The following is an 18,760-nucleotide window of genomic DNA, read 5'->3' as shown; positions in this document are numbered from 1 at the left end:
CCGCTTTGTCAAGTACCACCGCTTCAAGATGGAGTCACTGGCCTCAATTGTGGAAGCTCTGCAACAAGGGGATTTCCTAGCATCCGTCGACTTGAAGGATGCCTACTTACACATCCCAATCTGCCCGGCTCACAGACGTTTCCTCAGTTTTTCCCTCGGCCAACACCACTTCCAGTACCGCGCCATGCCATTCGGCCTTACATCGGCTCCTCGAGTCTTTACCGAAGTGATTGCCACCATGGTGGCCTTTCTCCGCCTACAGGGGGTGCATATTTACCCCTACCTGGACGACCTTCTTCTCCGAGTGTGCTCCTGGGACCTAGCCGACAGACAGCTCCAGTTCACTCTAGATGCCCTAACTTCGCACGGCTGGCTAGTCAACGTGGAAAAGAGTCATCTTCAGCCAACCCAGCGCCTCCTACACCTGGGAGCCATACTGGACACGTCCCTAGCCATGATCTTCCTGTCGTCAGACCATATCGCCTCCATCACAGCCATGGCAACCTTTCTGACTCATCGTTCAAGGGCAGACGTCATGCTTCTGGCCCAGATGCTAGGAATGCTGGTCTCCACCATTCATATTGTCCCGTGGGCTCAACATCACACGAGAACTTTACAATGGGCCCTCCTACCCTTCCAGGGGGACATTGCCAAGTCCAATCACCGCGTGATTCCGCTGGCACCCTCTCTGAGGGCATCATTCCGCTGGTGGACAGTGACAGCACATCTCAGCAAGGGTACGCCCTTCAGGGAGCCTGTCAGGGTTATCATCACTACAGATGCCAGCCTATCAGGCTGGGGAGCACACTGCAACGCCAGCTTTGTCCAGGGAGTGTTGTCCCCAGCAGACCTAACTCACAACATAAACTGGTTGGAGCTCAGGGCGGTTCATCTTGCCCTTCGACATTTCCAGCCACTGTTCTCCCTGCAGCACGTGCTGATCCGAACGGACAATGTTTGCGTGAAATCTCATCTCAACAGGCAAGGGGGGACCAGGTCCAGAGCTCTTCAGGCAGAGGCGGCCCAAATCTTTAGCTGGGCCGAAAAACACCTACTATCTATACGGGCGGAACACCTCAGCGGGCTGCTGAACGTCACTGCCGATTGGCTCAGCAGGCAGCAAGTACGCCCGGGAGAGTGGAAGCTTCATCCAGCAGTGTTCAACCTCCTCCAACTCAGATTTGGCGCCCTCTCGGTGGACCTCTTCGTGTCGAGCCACAACTGCCAGCTGCCTCGCTTCTTCTCGAGGTACCTGGAGCCAACGGCGGAAGCAGTGGATGCACTGACGGCACCTTGGCCAGGCAGCCTCCTGTACGCCTTCCCTCCGATCTCCTTACTGGCAAGACACTGATGAAGCTCTGGCACGAGGGGGCTCGGCTTCTCCTGATAGCCCTGTACTGGCCTCGCCGACCTTGGTTCTCGGATCTTCTCTCACTGTCAGTCGCGGATCCCTGGATCCTCCCTGTCAGGCCGGATCTTCTAGTGCAGGGACCAATTTGGCATCCGGATCCGGCCTGGCTTTTGAACGGCAGCACCTGACCGCCGCGGGACTTTCCCAGGGAGTGTTGGATACTATTCTAGCATCAAGACGACCGTTGACAAATCACATTTATCGGAGTACTTGGTGTGCATTTTCCAAATGGTGTTCCTCTAAGGGCTTTCCAGCTTCTCAAGCCACTGTTCAGCACGTTCTCCAGTTCTTATACAGAGGACTGTCTAAGGGACTGCGGCCGAACACCCTGCATCGCCATGCTTCCACCATCTCTTCCATACTGTCCGTCTCCTTATCGACCGCCCCTTTGGGCGCTCATCCACTCATCAAACGCTTTTTAAGAGGAGCCGCCCGCCTCTCACCAGCTGTGCGCCACTACTTTCCTTCCTGGAGCCTCTCGAAGGTCCTGCAGGCCCTACAGCACCCTCCGTTTGAACCATTTGCCTCAGTGCCACTCAGACTGTTAACTTTCAAGGTCCTGTTCCTTGTTGTCATTACCACAGCGAGACGGATCTCAGAACTACACGCCCTGTCCTCGGCCCGTCATCTCTGCATTTTTCATAAGGATTCTGTGGTCTTGCGACCGGATCCATCCTTCTGCCCCGAGGTCAACTCTTTATTTCACTGTAGCCAGGACATTGTGCTTCCGTCATTCTGCCCAAAGCCGGTGCATCCCCTGGGAAAGGCCTGGCATTCGCTGGATGTTCGGAGAGCCCTCAAACTGTATCTATCTCGCACCCAAGACATTAGGCAGACAGATTCCTTATTCGTATCCTTTCACCCTAGGACCTTGGGGAAAAAGGTCTCCAAATCCACATTGTCCTGCTGGTTGCGGGCCTGCATTGCCCTGGGTTATCAGTCCCTTAACCTTCCAGTGCTGGCTAACATCATGGCTCACTCCACCAGATCAGCAGCCACTTCGGCTGCGTTTCTAACTAATGCACCCCTTGCAGATATATGTAGGGCTGCGGTTTGGTCTTCTCCTAACTCTTTTGTGAAGCATTATAAGATCGACAGATATGCTTCTGCTGACGCCTCCTTTGGGAGACGTGTCCTCCAACATGTCCTTTCTGAATAGTAAGCTGTGTGTAGTCCCTCCCGATTAGGGGGCTGCTTTGGTACATCCCAAGTTGATGGCAGGTTACCTATGGAAAATGGTCCATTGGACTCACCTGAAGGGTGATTTTCACAGGTACGCCTGCCATCACGTCCCTCCCTTGTGGGGTCTCTGGTTGATTGGTTCCATCTTTATAGTCTATTTGTTGTAAGTTGTTGTGCCTTGCTCTGTTTTCCCTCGGTTAAAACCTCTATGCTTAGGTTGCAAGTTCTGTGTTTTCCATGTTGCCATGCTTTTTCTCCGTTTTCCTTGCTGTTTGGGCCTGCGGCCTCTGTTCTTTTCAGATATGCCACTTCGGACTCGTCCCGAATGAAATGGAGTGGGAGGGGCCCGAGGCCCAGCTTTTAACTCGAGTGCATTCTTGCCTTTGGACACTAGATGGCAGTAAAGCCCAAGTTGATGGCAGGCGTACCTGTGAAAATCACCCTTCAGGTGAGTCCAATGGACCATTCTGGAGCCAACTGTGGATCCACCTGATAATTGTCCCATCCAGCCCACATTTAGCTAGCTTGCTAATCAGAATATCATGGGGCACTTTGTCAAAAGCTTTGCTGAAGTCGAGGTACATTATGTCCACAGCATTCCCACAGTCTACAAGGGAGGTTACCCGGTCAAAAAATGAGATAAGATTAGTTTGGCAGGATTTGTTCTTCATAAATCCATGTCGGCTCCTAGTAATCACTGCATTGTTTTCAAGGTGTTTACAGTTTGACTGCTTTATAATCTGCTCCAGAGTTTTTCCAGGGATTGATGTTAGACTGACTGTTCTGTAGTTCTCCGGTTCCTCTTTTTTGCCCTTTTTGAAGATAGGGACAACATTAGCTCTCCTCCAGTCATCCGGCACTTCACCAGTCCTCCACGATTTTGCAAAGATAATAGACAGCAGTTCTGAGAGTTCTTCAGCCTGTTCCTTCAATACTCTAGGATGCAGTTTATCGGTCCCTGCCGATTTGAACTCGTTCAAAGTGATTAGGTATTCCTTGACCGTTTGTCTATCAGTCTCAAGCTCCAATCCTGCCCCTTCTACTTCATGTTTCCCGGGAGGGTCACAGATCCTTTTTTGGGAGAAGACTGAGCCAAAGTAGGAATTGAGGACTTCTGCCTTTTCTTTGTCATCTGTTATCATTTTGCCATCCTCATTGAGTAGCTGTGCCACCGTTTCTTTTATCTGTCTTTTACTATGGACGTACCTGAAGAAAGCTTTTTTGTTGCTTTTAGCATCCCTCGCTAACCTCAGCTCATTCTCAGCTTTAGCCTTCCTGACACCATCCCTGCAATTCCGTGATACCTGCCTGTACTCTTCCTTTGTGGCCTGGCCTTCTTTCCACTTCCTGTATGTGTCCTTTTTTGTTTTCAGGTCACCTCTAAGCTTTTTGTGAAGCCACATTGGCTTCTTCTGTTGTTTCCCCCCTTTTTTCCATGTTGGAATTGCTTGCCATTGCGCTTTTAGAATTTCCTTTTTTAGAAACTCCCACCCATCTTGGACTCCTTTTCTCATTAGGGTTGCTTGTCATGGAACCATACTTACAATTGTTCTGAGTTTATTAAAATCAGCTTTCCTGAAGTTCATGGTGCGCATATGGCTACTCTCAGCTTTCGCTTCTGTTAAAATCAAGAATTCAAGTATGGTGTGGTCACTTTCCCCCAGTGTTCCCGTAACTGCCGTTTCATCCACCAAATCATCTGTATGGGTTAGAATCAAGTCCAGGATAGCTGATCCTCTGGTTGCTTTCTCCACTTTCTGTAGGTGAAAGTTATCTGCAACACAAGTCAGAAATTTCTTGGAGGGGCCGTGTTTGGCAGAATTTGGCTCCCAACAGATATTGGGATAATTGAAATCCCCCGTTATTACTACATCATGCCTCCTTGAAACATTGGCAATTTGCTTTTCAAAAGTTACATTCTCATCTTCTCCTTGATTGGGTGGTCGGTAGTAGACTCCAAGCACCACATTCCTTTGATTACTTGCCCCATTAATTTTAATCCAGATACCCTCGGTGGAACTACCAAGCTCATCTTCCTGTATTTCTGTGCAGGCATATATATTTTTAATATATACCGTGACTCCACCTCCCTTTTTATTCCTTCTGTTCTTTTTGAACAAGTTATATCCTTCAATTGCTGTATTCCAGTCATGGGAGTCATCCCACCAAGTTTCAGCTATACCTATCAAGTCGTAATTGCCCCCCTGTATTAAGAGTTCAGGTTCGTCCTGCTTGTTTTCCATGCTCTGTGCATTAGGATACAGACATCGAAGACCATGTGATTTATGGCTTGGCTTCCTTACTACTTTTTTCTGAGGACTGTCACTGGTCCCTATTACAGCTGATCTCTCTGTTCCCGTTACTGTGCACAAGCCTTCATCAGTCGTTACCACCAAGTTTACGTCTCCCTCCCCCTTAGGATTCAGTTTAAAGTCCTCCTGATGAACTTCTCCATGCTGTGGCCAAACACATCCTTTTCAGTCCTTGTGAAATGCAACCCATCACTTGCCAGCAATCTATCTTCCAGGAAGCATAGCCCATGGTCCCAGAATCCAAATCTCCCATGTCGGCACCACCTTCGTAGCCATTCATTCACACAGAGTATTTTTCTTTCCCTTTCTCCTCCTCTTCTAAGTACTGGAAGGATGGACGAGAAAACTATCTGGGCCCCAAAGTTCTTGAGTTTCCTTCCCAGAGCTTCAAAGTCTGATGTGATTTCTTCATAGTTCCATTTGGCAGTATCATTTGTTCCTACATGGATGAGGAGAAAGGGATACCTGTTGGTGGACTTGATGAGTGATGGCAACCCTTCCGTCACATCTCTAATCTGTCCTCCTGGTAGACAGCATACCTGGCGAGTCCACGGATCTTCTCTGCATACTTGGGTTTTGATCCCATGCAGTAGGGAGTCTCCCACTACTAGTACTCTTCTTGTTGTGGGGTGAGGTTTCATTGGCCCTGCTTGGTTGAGCTTCAGCCTCTTGCTCGTTGTCACACGGGGTCCCCTGTAATTCTTCCACCACAGGCTGTCCTCCAGTCTCACCATCAAGTGGTTGAAAGTGGTTCCGTAGTTCCGCTGGTGAAGGGTGTCTTCTAGCTCTTCTGCTCCTAACTGTCACCCTTTCCCACGGAGTCACCTCCACTTCGTTGCTCCTCTCCAAAGCAGTCTCCTCTTCTGCTACCACATGCTGTTGCTCTTCCACCTCCACTTCTCTTTGCTGCTGTTGTTCCAGCGTTCTTTCTAAGAACCCTTCATCTTCTCTTATAGTTCTCAGTGTGGCCACCCACCTCTCACTTTTTCTTCCAAGAGTGCCACGAGCTTGCACTTGTTGCACATGTACGCCATGTTGTTCTCAGGCAAGAAAACAAACATGGCACACACCTTGCAGGTCACAACCACTGGAGTATCCTTCCTGTTCATACTCTCTTCTATCTTTTGTTTCTTTCTAACTTCTTGTTTTGGAGTGGCCTGTGCTTTGTCCTGTCCTACTCCAGGGTAAACTTGAGAGTCCCACTGGTATGCGGTGCGCTGTACAAGGTGAATTAGTAATTTGTTTGGGGGGGGGGTTCACTTGAAAGGAATTATTATTGCAACCACCCTGCCTGCCACTGACAAGGTCGCCTTAGCACCCTCTTGCCTGCTGGTATAGGGGCAGGTGCAAACTGCCTCTATTGATGGGAGAAACAGCCAAGGAACTCCTCCAAAAACACACACTCGCACGCAACACACATCTCACACACAACAAAGTAAGATTCACTACAGACAAGGATTAGCAGAGCTAAGACTGTAAGGAACTGCCACGGAGGAAGGCAAGAATAGACTGGGGTGAAGACTAGAGGGAGCAGTTCAAGTCTGTACTCCTATGCAATCCTGTGTTTGGACACTAGACAGCTCTATAACCCACCTGATGTCATGCTACCTGGGGAAACCACCTTTCAGGTGAGATCAGCGGTCCATTCTCACTTGTACAAATTCTGTGATAATTATACTTTGAAACTCTTTTTACAAAACTGGTTTGGTTTCATGAAGTGACATGTCAAAATGATGTATTACCTGCCATCCTCAAGAAATACATAACCTTTTCATTTTTTAGTGAATTGAATACTATGTTCCTTGAGGCCAAGTAAAAACAAACTGGAAGTCAACCTTTTGAGTTACTCCTCTCTTCTTCTTCCTCCCCCCCTCACATTTGCATCCTTAAGAACTGTTCTTCATAAAATAACTGGAAATGTTCTCCAACTTGATGTTTATAGTTGTTCCTCATTCACAAGCAGTCAATGTCATAGAACTATGTTTTCTATCAATATTATTAAAAGGACAATTTATCATTGGTAGATATAATCAGAAAACAAAGTACAAATTGGTTTTTAAGTTTTTTCATTTCCTTGCTTCTGCTTTCCTTTTGTCACCTGTAAGTTACAGATTTAACATAACATTTGTTGACCTAAATCTCACTCTGACAACAATGGTAGCATGTTGTCTTAAACAGATTTAGATGAAAATCTTGGACTGAATTTCACTCTGACAACAATGGTCATCTTGGTTTAAGCAATTTCCATTAAGGGAACATTCTGTTGCCTGACTATTCTCCCTCCCTCAGCACCCCTGGACTTGAGCCCAGTACAGACTTTAGGCTCCTAATTTCTTAACCAGGGTTAAGAGATTGGAAGCAGGCCATTGGCTTTTACATTTCCTCCTCCCTTTCTTTGTTGGTGTAATCAGCACCAACGTTACTGCCAATTATGAAGCCAGGCTTTGAAGCTAGTTTTCACACCCCGTCTAAAGCAGTGTTGCATATGCATCTTGCTACATCTAGATTAACAGTGACAAGGACAGGAATTGGGAATTCACATGAAAGGAGGGATGGGAAAGAAACATATGGGTTGCTATCTGCTCCTGAATTCTAAAGTCTGTAATCCTCAGCACATTACAAAGGAGGGGTTTACCTTTGAACTTAAGATTTACTTTTGAGTAAATGTAGGAATTGCAGTGTCAACCATTGTTTAGAGTTTGATTTGCATGTCTTGCTAAGTCATACTATGGTTTAGTAAGAACGCATGAACTGTTGCAGAGGATAACATACCTGCTTTGCTCATTCCTGGTTGTTATGCTGCTGTGCTGCACTGAGTCAAGCCATAGTTTGGCTTGGTGTGTCATCTAAACCCATGCTTGTGGTTTAGTCCTTTTTAGAGTAACCCGGAGCTGTGATCAAGATTTGTCCTGTCATTCACAACTTGTGGTTTGTCTAGGAGAGCTAAACCAAGAGCCTGGGTTTGGATGGTACGCTAAGCGAAACCATGGCTTAGCTCAGTGCAGTGCAGCAGTAGAATGACCGTGAAGGAGCAAAACAGCTGCGATGTCCGCTTTGGGAGCATGTGTACTAAGCCACAGTTTGGATTACACTGACCTAGTTCACACATCATGTTAGTGTCTATGCTTGCTATCCCATCTTCAAAATATCACAGATCATTCTAAAGACATACTGGGCAATGCCTGGCAATTGAGTAAAGTCTTTGAGTCTTTCTCACAGTCACATAACAGGTCATCAACATAGGTCTGTCTGTGATGTGGAATACAAGTATAGATGGTGGCCACCTCACTCTTTTTGTGCAGTTAAAGAAAGTTTAATTAGCCATGTTATTTGAATTGCTGTTGACCTTGGGATTAGATGTAGAATTAGTCAGCCATGCACCAGGGTTGTATCCAATAAAGTTGTCTTATGTTGCGCGAGTGGAAATCCTTGCACATCCTCTCCCCGTGTCCCCTGTCCTTCAAAACTGCTCCAGGGGGTTGGGGAAAACCTCAGAACAAATTAGAGGCGTGCATTGGGGGAGGAAGAGAAGATGTTCTGTTGTGCAAGCGGAAGTCTCTGCTTCGTTGGGTACAACACACAGTGTTTTCCAGTAATTCGTACTGAAGTTCTAACGTCTAAGGGATGTACTTTGGCAAGATAACAGAATCAGATAACAGCATTTTGGTACCTCAGTTGAAGGTTAGCCTATGTTATAATTGGCACCTGGTGTTCAAAGTGTTCAGCACAAGTATTTCTTTACTACCTGAAATGTTTAAAAGAGCATGCAGCTAAATGTGTAACTTTTAAATACCACAGTTCTCAGTTGCATCTTCTGTTAGCATTTAACTTTGGTTATTTGTTGTGTTTTTTTTACAGTTTAAAACAAAGTGGTAAAGTTAATGGAAACCCCTGGCCTCCTTACAAGAAACGGACACATTTGCACTCAAGCTATAAAGGTCTCATGAGGCTCTTGCACTGCAAAACTTTGCACATTGTATTATTCACTCTGCTCTACAAGGTACTACTGAATATTCAGGGTGGGGGTGAGGGAAACCAAGAGAGTCAAAGTTACTTCCAACTTTATATAATTTTGTGATGTGAATTAGGTTGCTTTAGGTACATTTTTGAAATAGTGATTTTTTAAAAAAGTTAAGCTGAGTAATTTCCCACCTCAGCCACCATTTTTTATTATTCATTTTTCTGAGGCAAAATGGTACATAAGTGCATACATGGTTAAATTTAATGTTGGGGAAAAAATACTGCCATAAAGGCCTGTTTGATCCTGTCCTGAGACGTTATACACTTGCATTTTTCATCTGCACAGGTTCAAGCTAAATTAGCTGGGCTAACTAGAATGTATGAAATTTTGTTAGGCTTGTGTGTGTACTTTAGTTTGTTCTGTAAAAATGAAAGCTGACATAATTCACAACATGAATGTTTTCTAGCTGTGTGTGGGAGGGTGGGGCTACGTGTGTCTAAATACTGAATCTGACCTCTGTTCTTCTGTGGGTAAAAAGTTACATTCTGAGAGATTTTCCTTTACTAAATTTTGGATTATAGGCATAGAATGTAGACAAACATAATTTCCTTCCTTTTTCCTCCCGTAAGTCTAAAGTGGAAATTTTGGAAATGGAAAAAGGAAAGTAATATTTTCTTTTGTTTTAGATATTAATGGATCATCAAAATCTGTCAGAACATGTCCTTTGCATGGTTTTATATTTGATTGAGTTGGGACTAGAGAACTCACCTGAGCAGGAATCTGATGAAGAGGTAAGTGCTGACATTTTTTGAGCTTTTGGTGTATATAACTACATTTACATTTAATATATAAAATATATAATGTTGGATTCAGAGTTCCTATGAGCAGAACGCCACTCACAGCACAGTCCTCCTGGAGAGGGGGGATGAAGGCAATTTCAACAAATCTCTCCTTCCCCTTCTGTCTACTGGAAAGCTACTCTGATAGGTTGGAGGACACTTCAGAACAGTGTGGGAGGTAGCATTGGGCACCATAGGGAGAGGGCAATTATTGAAAATTGCCTTGCCACCCTCTTTCCTACAGTTAGAGCCACTACTGAATCTTAGGCCCTAGACCAGCCTTCTATAATATTGGATCCTCAGGTGTTGTTGGACTACAACCCCATCTAGGACCTCAAGGCCTGAAGAAGGCTATTTTAGATCTTTCCACAAACAGAAGGAAATTTTCTGTTGGTGGAAAGGATATTCTGGATCCAGCTCATTATCTTTTGAGGCCCTTAACTGGATTGTGGGTGGCTCTCTGCGAGTGGAAGTGGGGTCATAGGCATAACTCAAGTGACAGGTAATATAATGTGGCAACTCAAAAACTGAGCTTAGAGCCTGAAAGTCCCAAGTCAATAAGCCCATTGGGTGAGTTTAGGTTAATACTTTCAGTTTATCAGGTGAAATATAGGGACAACAATACTTTACAAGGCTCTTTGTAAGGGTTATTAGGAGAATGTATGTGAAGTACAACATGCATAGTATTGCCACCTTAGTCATTAGACGCAGCCTTTCCCAACCAGTGTGCCTCCACATGTTGTTGGACCACAACTCCCATCAGCCTCAGCCAGCATTGCCAATGGTCAGGAAAGATGGGAGTTGTGGTCCAACAACATCTGGAGGCACACTGGTTGGGAAAGGCTGCATTAGAGAGTAGTTTCCCCAAAAACTTAAGGTGCTCTTTAAATACTAATGTGACAGTCTTATGCATACTTATTTAGGAATAAGTCTCCTTAATGCTTCTTCACTTGCATGGATTGTGCTGACCACAACCTATGTTGATGCTTTGTTTTGTTTTTGTTTGTGTAATGGCTGATGTGCCAGGATTCAGTGGGAGGACAAGAACGCTGCCATGATAGTTGGTTTCCAGGGAATAACTTGGTGTCTAACATGCGTCACTTGATTAATTACGTGCGCGTAAGAGTCCCAGAGACAGCTCCAGAGGTGAAAAGAGAACCACCTGCAAGTACAAGTTCTGATGGCTCAGCAGCTTCTCAGGTAAGGATGAGGTCTTTTGGATTATTATTATTGTTCCAGATCTCTTAAGGCAATGTTAACCTTAAGGCCTTTTGCCCTTATGTAGTTGAATTAACCTTTGTTAAACTTCCATTTCTCCATACTATGTGTCCAGTATATAACATAATATTTCTTAGAATTTTTTAATAGCATTCTTTTCCCTCCAATTCACTAGAATCCAAGGCGACCTAAAGGACTTCAGAGAGAGGTAGAGTTGTGTGTATCTTGTATTCTAATGGCAAGATGTCTTTAACTGTACTGATTCTAACTTTTCTGCAATTCCACAATCTTTTCAAGAATTTTATTAAGAAATAGTTATCATTGCAGATTTGTAATGATTGTGTTGCAAAAAAGTGCATTGGCCTAGAACCTGGCAATACAATTTGGTTCCAATGCATTGTGCCTTCTGCTGGAGATAACTTCTTTTAATTGCTAGCCTGTTGCTAAATAAATGCCGGCTGCTTTGTTTAGAGTGTGTGTGAATTTTTGCTGCAGCATTTCTAACATAACGCTGCTCTTTAGCTACCCATTTTCAATAAATTTAGCCCTCAGTCTTGTTAAAAATTACTTGGAATGATAAATGGTTAGTTGATTTATCTTTGTGAACACATAATTAACTTGTTTAAATGATTTATAGCCAATTCATAATGGGGTTGCCACCTTCCCGGGTGGAGAGAAAGTGCGGAACAGAGCCATGGCTCATTTTCTAATAGTAAATCAAGTATGTGCTACTATGTATTTCATTAGCATCAAGGCTATGCTAAAGGGAAAATGCTAAATGGAATGCAAGTATCAGTCATTATTTTAGACAGAGCAGCAACTCTGTGAGATATTCACATTTGTCATGGTATAGGATTTAAAATATAAATGTAGCAGAAATAACAGCTGTAAAACACTATTCACTATATAAAATGGAGTTTTATTCAAGTACCTGCTGGAAGTTTTGTTAAACCTTAAAAATGTTTGGAACATCAGGCATGTAGTTTTGTATGTAATAGGGGTGTTCACAGATCCCAAGATTCACCTTGCATCCATGTGGGTTTTTTAAAACTCCTGATCTGTTTCCGAGTTGCTCTGTGTACTCACTGCATCCGTATGTGATTTGGCTCTTGAGCTGCTCTGTATAAACTGAAACGATGTATTTCCCAATTTACTATGTTTGAAATCTAAATGGCTATATGTTTTTTACCATTGTGGCCAAAGTGGATGAAATTTAGTGGTACAGGAGCCCCTCCTAAGTGGGTTAAGTCTGCCAAACTGCATATAAATAGGTCTGGGGATTTTTTGTGAGGGGAATAAAAGGGATTCTCTTTCTTCCACGGTCCAGTATGAGCGGGGAGGGAAGTTGGAGGAAGGGGGAATGAGATAATGTTGGAGCAGAGCCTTTCTGATGAAACCTCCCCTCCCATCTGCCTCTGAATGTGCCCGTATCTACTGATGAGCTGGGAATCCCAGAGGCTACCTCTGCCTCTATGGTGGAGGAGAGGGGACCATTAGAGACTGTGGAGTCTGTTTCCCCACCAGAGGATGAGGAGGCAGGTCTGGCAATGTTTCCCAGGGAGAGGCAGCACATCAAAAGAAAAGAGACTTGTTGTTTCTCAAGTCAGTGCACCTGCCTCAGGCCAAGAATTCCTGCAGGGCCAGGGATTCTTGCAAATAATTGCTGGGCATTCTGTGCCTCTGCTCAAAAGTTTGGCAGGTGGACGAGAAAACTAATTGGAACAACTTCACAGCTCCCACAGAGTCTTGGAAATCTTGCCACTGGTACCAGACACCTGAACTTTGGCCTTGATCCTGAACCAGACTTACTGTTGCTACCCCTTTGCCTTGTAAGAGTGCTTTGACTATATTCTGCTCTTTCCTCAATGCTGAGCTGGTATTGTTGATCTGCAAAAATAAATGTTCAGTTCTTTACTATAATAAGAAAGTACAAAGTAATGTAGGATATTTTTAAGTGAAATGAAGCTTTTTAAAAAAATCTCTGCTGCTCTGCTTTAACAACAACAAAAACAATCCAAAGCTCTTCAGTGCTCCACAGCCAATATTGCAAAGCCCATGGATCTACAGAAAGATACAGATGTTATATAGAAAAACACCGAGCTGTGTTGGCCCAGAAACAGAGCTGCAGAGTGCTCTGTGGCTTTGTGGGATGCCCAATCAAACATGGGGCATTTATTGATACCTTACTTGGGTTGGGATATCATCCCAATTCATCTTGTTATTCAACCCACATGCAGAGCTAATGCACACCCCTGGTAAGTTGTAACTCTTTAAATAATGTTAACATATTCTTTCTTGGAAGTACCAGGTCTCAAAATTATAACAGTAAATGTAGCATATCTACAACTGTTCTCAAAACTTTTGAAAGGAAATAAAAATCCTTTTAATAATACAGTAGGGCCCCGCTTCACAGCGCTTTGCTTTACAGCATTCTGCTAATACAGCGGTTGTGAATTGTAGAAAGGCCCCGCTTTACAGCGCTTGTTCCGCTTTTACGGTGGTTTTTTGCCGCCGGGCGCCATTTTGGTCAATGTACGTCAATGGGATCTGCTTTACAGCGGTTTTCGCTTTACAGCGGGGGTCCGGAACGTAACCGGCTATATGAGCGGGGCCCTACTGTATGTGTTACTTGTAAACCTGGGGGGGGGGTTGCTTGCTTTTTTTTACTACTTGCTAAAGTGTGTATACATATTGGAAGTTTTAAAAAGTGTTAAGCATTTGGAACAGCCTATGGGATCACTTGCTGCCTACTTTCAAAAGTGTTAATTTCCCTTCCTCTGTTGGTTCTAACCATGGCTAAACTTTACATATGTACTACATTAAGCACTGTAATAATCACAACTAAGGCTAACCAAGTTTTGAAAGCTGAGGGAACTTTGGTTAGATTTCACTGCTATTAATGTTTGGTTTGGTTGCAACTCTAAACCCAAACTTGTTCAGCAATAACCCACCCCAGCCAACTAACTATGGTTTGCGTGGGGCCAACAAACCACAATTTCAAATCGTGGTTTGAAGTTGGTTTGCTATAAGTGTAATTTGTTATGTCCAAACTCAGTATCTTGGCTTACTCTTAGTTTGTTGTGTTCCTCTATTTCCACCACCCACTTGGTTATGGAGTTGCAAGGCACAAGTGTCTAGAACATGAAACTGTTCTCAGTGCTAAGAGACTTTCACAGACCTTTCCACCCCTATGCTTGGTGACAGGCTTATTATTCAACCCTCCTCTTCCCAGCCCAGCTCTATTTTATGAAGGGAACAAAGATTAAAGGGACCACATATATTTAATGAGGGATACATGTTAAAAACTCACTTAAAATTTTGTGTGTTTATTGAAAGAGTGGCCACAGCAGGAAGGACTTGTGTTCTGAAGGGTTGGGAGGAAAGCATTACCAAAGACACTTTAGGGCTGAGTGTCGCTCAGGAGCACATCCAGAGTGACTGAAGAGCTCCAAGGAGGAGAGTGTTCATGTTTTCCACCCCAGTTGCAGCTGGCCAATAGCAAGAGAACTAGTGATGCTATGATGCCTTTTCACAAAACACTTTGGTATGGAAACTGGATATTCACAGAGGAGGCAGGGTACAGGAAACTAAAATTAGGTTAAACAAACTATGATTTGTTTGATCATCCGCAAGCAGGATTCTGGCTTCTTCTTCAGACCATGGCTAAAGCAAGCTGTGGCTTAGTGTATGTCCAAACGTAGTCAACATCTGCACAAATGTAATGCTTAACTGTGGGTAATACCTGTGTGGGGGTGTAGGGGGAACTGCTCCAGAAAGAAAGGGTGGAGAGGCATATTTATCCTGTGGCCTGTTTGTAATTTCATTACTGGGTTAAGCAATTGGGAATTGTATGTGTGCACCAGCCTTATGAGAACATGAAGTATATTTTGAATGTGGAAGTACTTATGAGTTGTGTCAGACAACTTTTGTTTTACACAGGTAAGAAATAAATTTGAATTAATTTAATCATGGTAGCTTGAGTTTTTATAAATACTTATTGATTACTATATTTAATGTCTTTTTTATTTTTCTTTAAGAATTCAGGGACAGTACAAGTGTTCAGTCTGGTTGCAGAGCGCAGAAAGAAATTTCAGGAAATCATTAATCGCAATACTACTGAAGCCAATCAGGCAGTTCGACCCAAGAGTTCAATGAAATGGTCTGCTCCAGGTGCAACTCCCCAGCTAACCACAGCCATCTTGGAAATCAAGGAAAGCATATTATCCTTGCTAGTTAAGCTTCATCATAAACTGTCAGGAAAGCAAAACTCTTACTATCCTCCCTGGTTGGATGACATGGAAACTTTAATTCAGTGCGAAAACCCTAAATATTTACATGGGGATGGAATGACTGCTGTAGAAAGGATTTTATTAAAAGCTGCACTTCAAAGCAGATTAAACAAACGAATCATTGAGGAAATATGTAGAAAAGTGACTCCACCTGTGCCACCAAAGAAGATTAGCCCAGCCGAGAAGAAAACTTTGGACAAAGAAGAAAGGTAATGTTAGTGTTGGTGGAATAATGTCAGTGTTTGAACCTATAGATTTGACCATATTTTATGTTAACAAGTTTATTCTACTTTGTTTGGAACCTTTATGGATGTAGGGGTCTGGCTGGCAATAGACTGACCATCAGACTATTCTAATAATGAACACAGTAGACTGTTGCAGATATAAGATTGGCTCCGCCTTAGCCATAGTTAAAAGATCAGGAATCAAGCTTTGGGCTTTCTCCTGCCACCTTTTCCTTGTGGGAATGAATGTCACTGAATTAAAAGATATGTAGCATTGACCTTAATTGTGGTTAATACTAGCCAGGTTAATACTAGGATCTAAAAATTGTATAATTTATCAGATTTTTTCCCCTCATGATACAAAATCTCATTTTTTCATATACTTTTCCACCTCTAGAGCAGCTCTGTGGGATCTGAAGGAAAGCTGAATTGAACCTACTGAACTTTAAATATCCACAAAAATGTGGTTGTACAGTTAAAGTTCAAACTGAATATAATATCTTGAATGCACGATATAGCTTCTGTCCTCAGACCATTTTAGTGGTTCTGAGTCTTGACAGTCTTTATTCTAATCAAGTGAAATTTTGTAAATAGAACGATTTGTAAATGGAACATCTTATGTGGTTTCATTAATACAGAACACATTTTTTATAATAAACTACTTTAAGTTTGAATGATGGAAAAAGTATAAAGCTGGGAATGAGTTAGTCTTGGTTTTCAGCTGCTTGCTTTGCTTGCCAACCCCTGACTCCCCCTACTGCTCTTAGACCGGGCAGCGGGCGGGCAGAATGAAGAGTTGCCCCACATGAGGTAGCAGAAGGGAGCATGAGGCCTGGTCTACCTTGGGCATTCTGTCCTCTCCCTGCAATCAGACAATATAGGGAGCAGGCTGGGGAGGCGGGTGAAGCGCGTTTTAGGAACACTGAAAGTGTTGCTTCAGGCATGCCGCTGACTCGTGTGCCACTTTGGATGCAGCAGCAGCAGTAGTGGATCCCTAGGCTGGCTAGCTGGCCACCACTCCTGGCCACTTTGCTCATTATCATGCTGCTCCTTGTGACGGCTGTCTGGGATGCGGTGGCAGAAGCAGCAGTGAATCTCCAGGCCGGCTGGGGAGGAGGAAGGTGGCCAGTAGCAGTGCTAGCTGGCCTGGGGATCTGGTTCCTGGTAGTAGGGACCCTGGGGCTGGCAGGTGGAGGAAGCAGTGAAACAGGGCAGCTGCTGGGGGTGGCTACAGCCTGTCCTGACTGTGCCTCCACAACTCACCTACAACCCTGCCCCCCAGCAGGCCCCCTAGACCTCTCCACCCTCCCCAACTCATTAGACCAGGGATGGGGAACTTTTTTGGCTCCCACATGGTGGGCCAACTTTGACGGATGGGTGGGGCAATCCATATGTCAGTCATATAACATAATTGTAATGTCATGTGATTGACAGGAGGGTTGCCCCCCCACATGTCAAAATACCAACAAAAGTGGTTGAAAGGGGAAGCGCGTGAAAGGATACAGTCAACCTTTTGCAATCCATCCCTGCTTTTCCTTTGCCCCACTGACGTTGGAGGCGCAAAGAATGCCAACCCACCTATACCCATCCCCTTGCCAAAGCCCTACTGTCCCACAGGACTTGCCATGCCTCCCACCCCCCTCTATTTAGACATCACCAAGCCTTGCACTGCAAGGACCTCTGTTGCACACTAGACCAAGCAGGATCACTATCCTTTCGCATCAGTTGATGCAGGGAGTGGTGGAGGATCTTGCTCAGGCTGGATTCAGGTGAGGAAAAGAAATCCCTGCAGGGGTCTCTATCATGTACCCAAACCCAGCACTAAGTTGGATTAGACCTTTTCCTATGAGGAAGAGGGAAGCAGGGGAGGGAGATGGATCCAGGTGGCCTAGGTGAGCTGCAGAGGGATACTCAGGACAGGACAGGGGAGCTCCTCAGCAACTTTTCTGCTCTCCTGCCATCCGGCACTACCCTCCTCCTCCTCCTTTACTGCTGAGGCTGAGGCGGTGGTGGCAGCAGAGTAGGACGGTTGCTGAGGAACTGCCCCGGCCTGTTGTGACTATTCCTCTGCAGCTCACCTGGGCTGCCCACTGTCGCCTTCCTCCTCCCTTGCCCTCTGACACTGCTGCGATAGCCCAGCAGCTCAAGAGGGAAAATGTTGTCAGAGACATGTTGTCATTACTTCCTTCTGCAGTCCTACAGGACTGCAGTTCCAAGCATATTTGTATGAGGGAGGCTCTGCCCCCTTCTCGCTCTGCTCGCCTCAGCTTTGTGAGCTTCATTTAGATGGTCCTCGGATGTCTGTGCAATTGTAGTTGAAGTTGGGAGATGGCACATTCATTGCATTAAATATTCATACTCATTTTTAATTGTATTTTATTGCTTTTCTTACATTGCATTTTACTGTATTACAATAGATAAGAAAAAAAGAAGCAATAAAAATACAACTAAAAACCATACAGCATCTAGCGCAGCTCGTTACAATTGCTACAACGGGCAGAAAAATCATTTAGTGTTCCACCAAGACCTTCAGCAATCTTCAAGTGGTCTCTGAGGGGAAATTTTGGGAACCACTGCTCTAAATCATACTCGCTGTGTGTGCTCAGTGGGATATCTGTGCATGAGCTTCTGTAATATAGAAGTTGTAATATAGATCTTTGTGCTTGTTTGAATATTACGTGTTAGAATAACTTGAGTGTGCAAGACAGTGTGTCATTGTGACTGCTCCCCCCCACTTTTTTGTGGAGTGATACTTCCACCCCCACACCACATGTCCCTCTGTGTAGTGAAATTGGGACCAGGTCTCTTCCTCCACACCCTTCGTGATACTCCTTCCCCTCTCCGACCTTTAAATTGCCAAGTGCCCCTTTGTCGTTTGGGAGCCCTTGCAGCATGTCTCCTTTCCTTCCTGTGAAGGGAGCATCAAAAGTCACGGGGCCTGTAAGAGAGACCCATGCTGCAGCTCCTCCTCAAACCACCACTAATTTTCCCTGGGAATTGGGGCAATTCTGGTATGCAGAAGAACCACAGTGTGGACTCTTCTCTCCCCCACCCCAGTCTGTCATGGGGCTTCGGAAAATAATGCTGATGGTACAGCAAAGAATTGTGTTGCAGCAACTCTCATGCCACAAAAGTAATGCGAGATTCTCAATAGTGAGAATCAAGTGGGGCAATAAAGTGTTGTAGTGTGCAAAGTGCTCCCTGTTTAGGATTCTAGCTGCTCAGTTCCATTTCCCCTTTTCCCTTTAACAGTCAATCAGCATTCTGTAGCCACTGAGCATGCTCAGTCCTCATTTTGGGGTACCCCAGTCAGGGTTTGTCAAT

The 18,760-nt window shown here is 44.6% G+C and overlaps 1 protein-coding gene across 4 annotated transcripts in view; it reads left to right on the top strand.

Annotated features, from left to right (window-relative positions):
- UBR3 (ubiquitin protein ligase E3 component n-recognin 3) overlaps window positions 1–18,760 on the top strand; it is a 172,366-nt gene that overhangs the window by 58,924 nt on the left and 94,682 nt on the right. For 2 of the 4 annotated variants that reach the window (XM_061608526.1, XM_061608525.1), the window contains exons 20-24: window positions 8,764–8,905; window positions 9,553–9,657; window positions 10,732–10,905; window positions 11,099–11,131; window positions 14,961–15,421. In XM_061608526.1, the coding sequence (XP_061464510.1) occupies window positions 8,764–8,905; window positions 9,553–9,657; window positions 10,732–10,905; window positions 11,099–11,131; window positions 14,961–15,421 (915 nt within the window). The remainder of the gene's footprint in view (window positions 1–8,763; window positions 8,906–9,552; window positions 9,658–10,731; window positions 10,906–11,098; window positions 11,132–14,960; window positions 15,422–18,760) is intronic. The other 2 variants (XM_061608528.1, XM_061608527.1) reach the window with 1 other exon arrangement.

Source organism: Rhineura floridana, chromosome 2 (assembly GCF_030035675.1).
Source record: "Rhineura floridana isolate rRhiFlo1 chromosome 2, rRhiFlo1.hap2, whole genome shotgun sequence".
NCBI classification, from domain to species: domain Eukaryota; kingdom Metazoa; phylum Chordata; class Lepidosauria; order Squamata; family Rhineuridae; genus Rhineura; species Rhineura floridana.
This window is presented reverse-complemented; position numbering and strand designations above follow the sequence as displayed.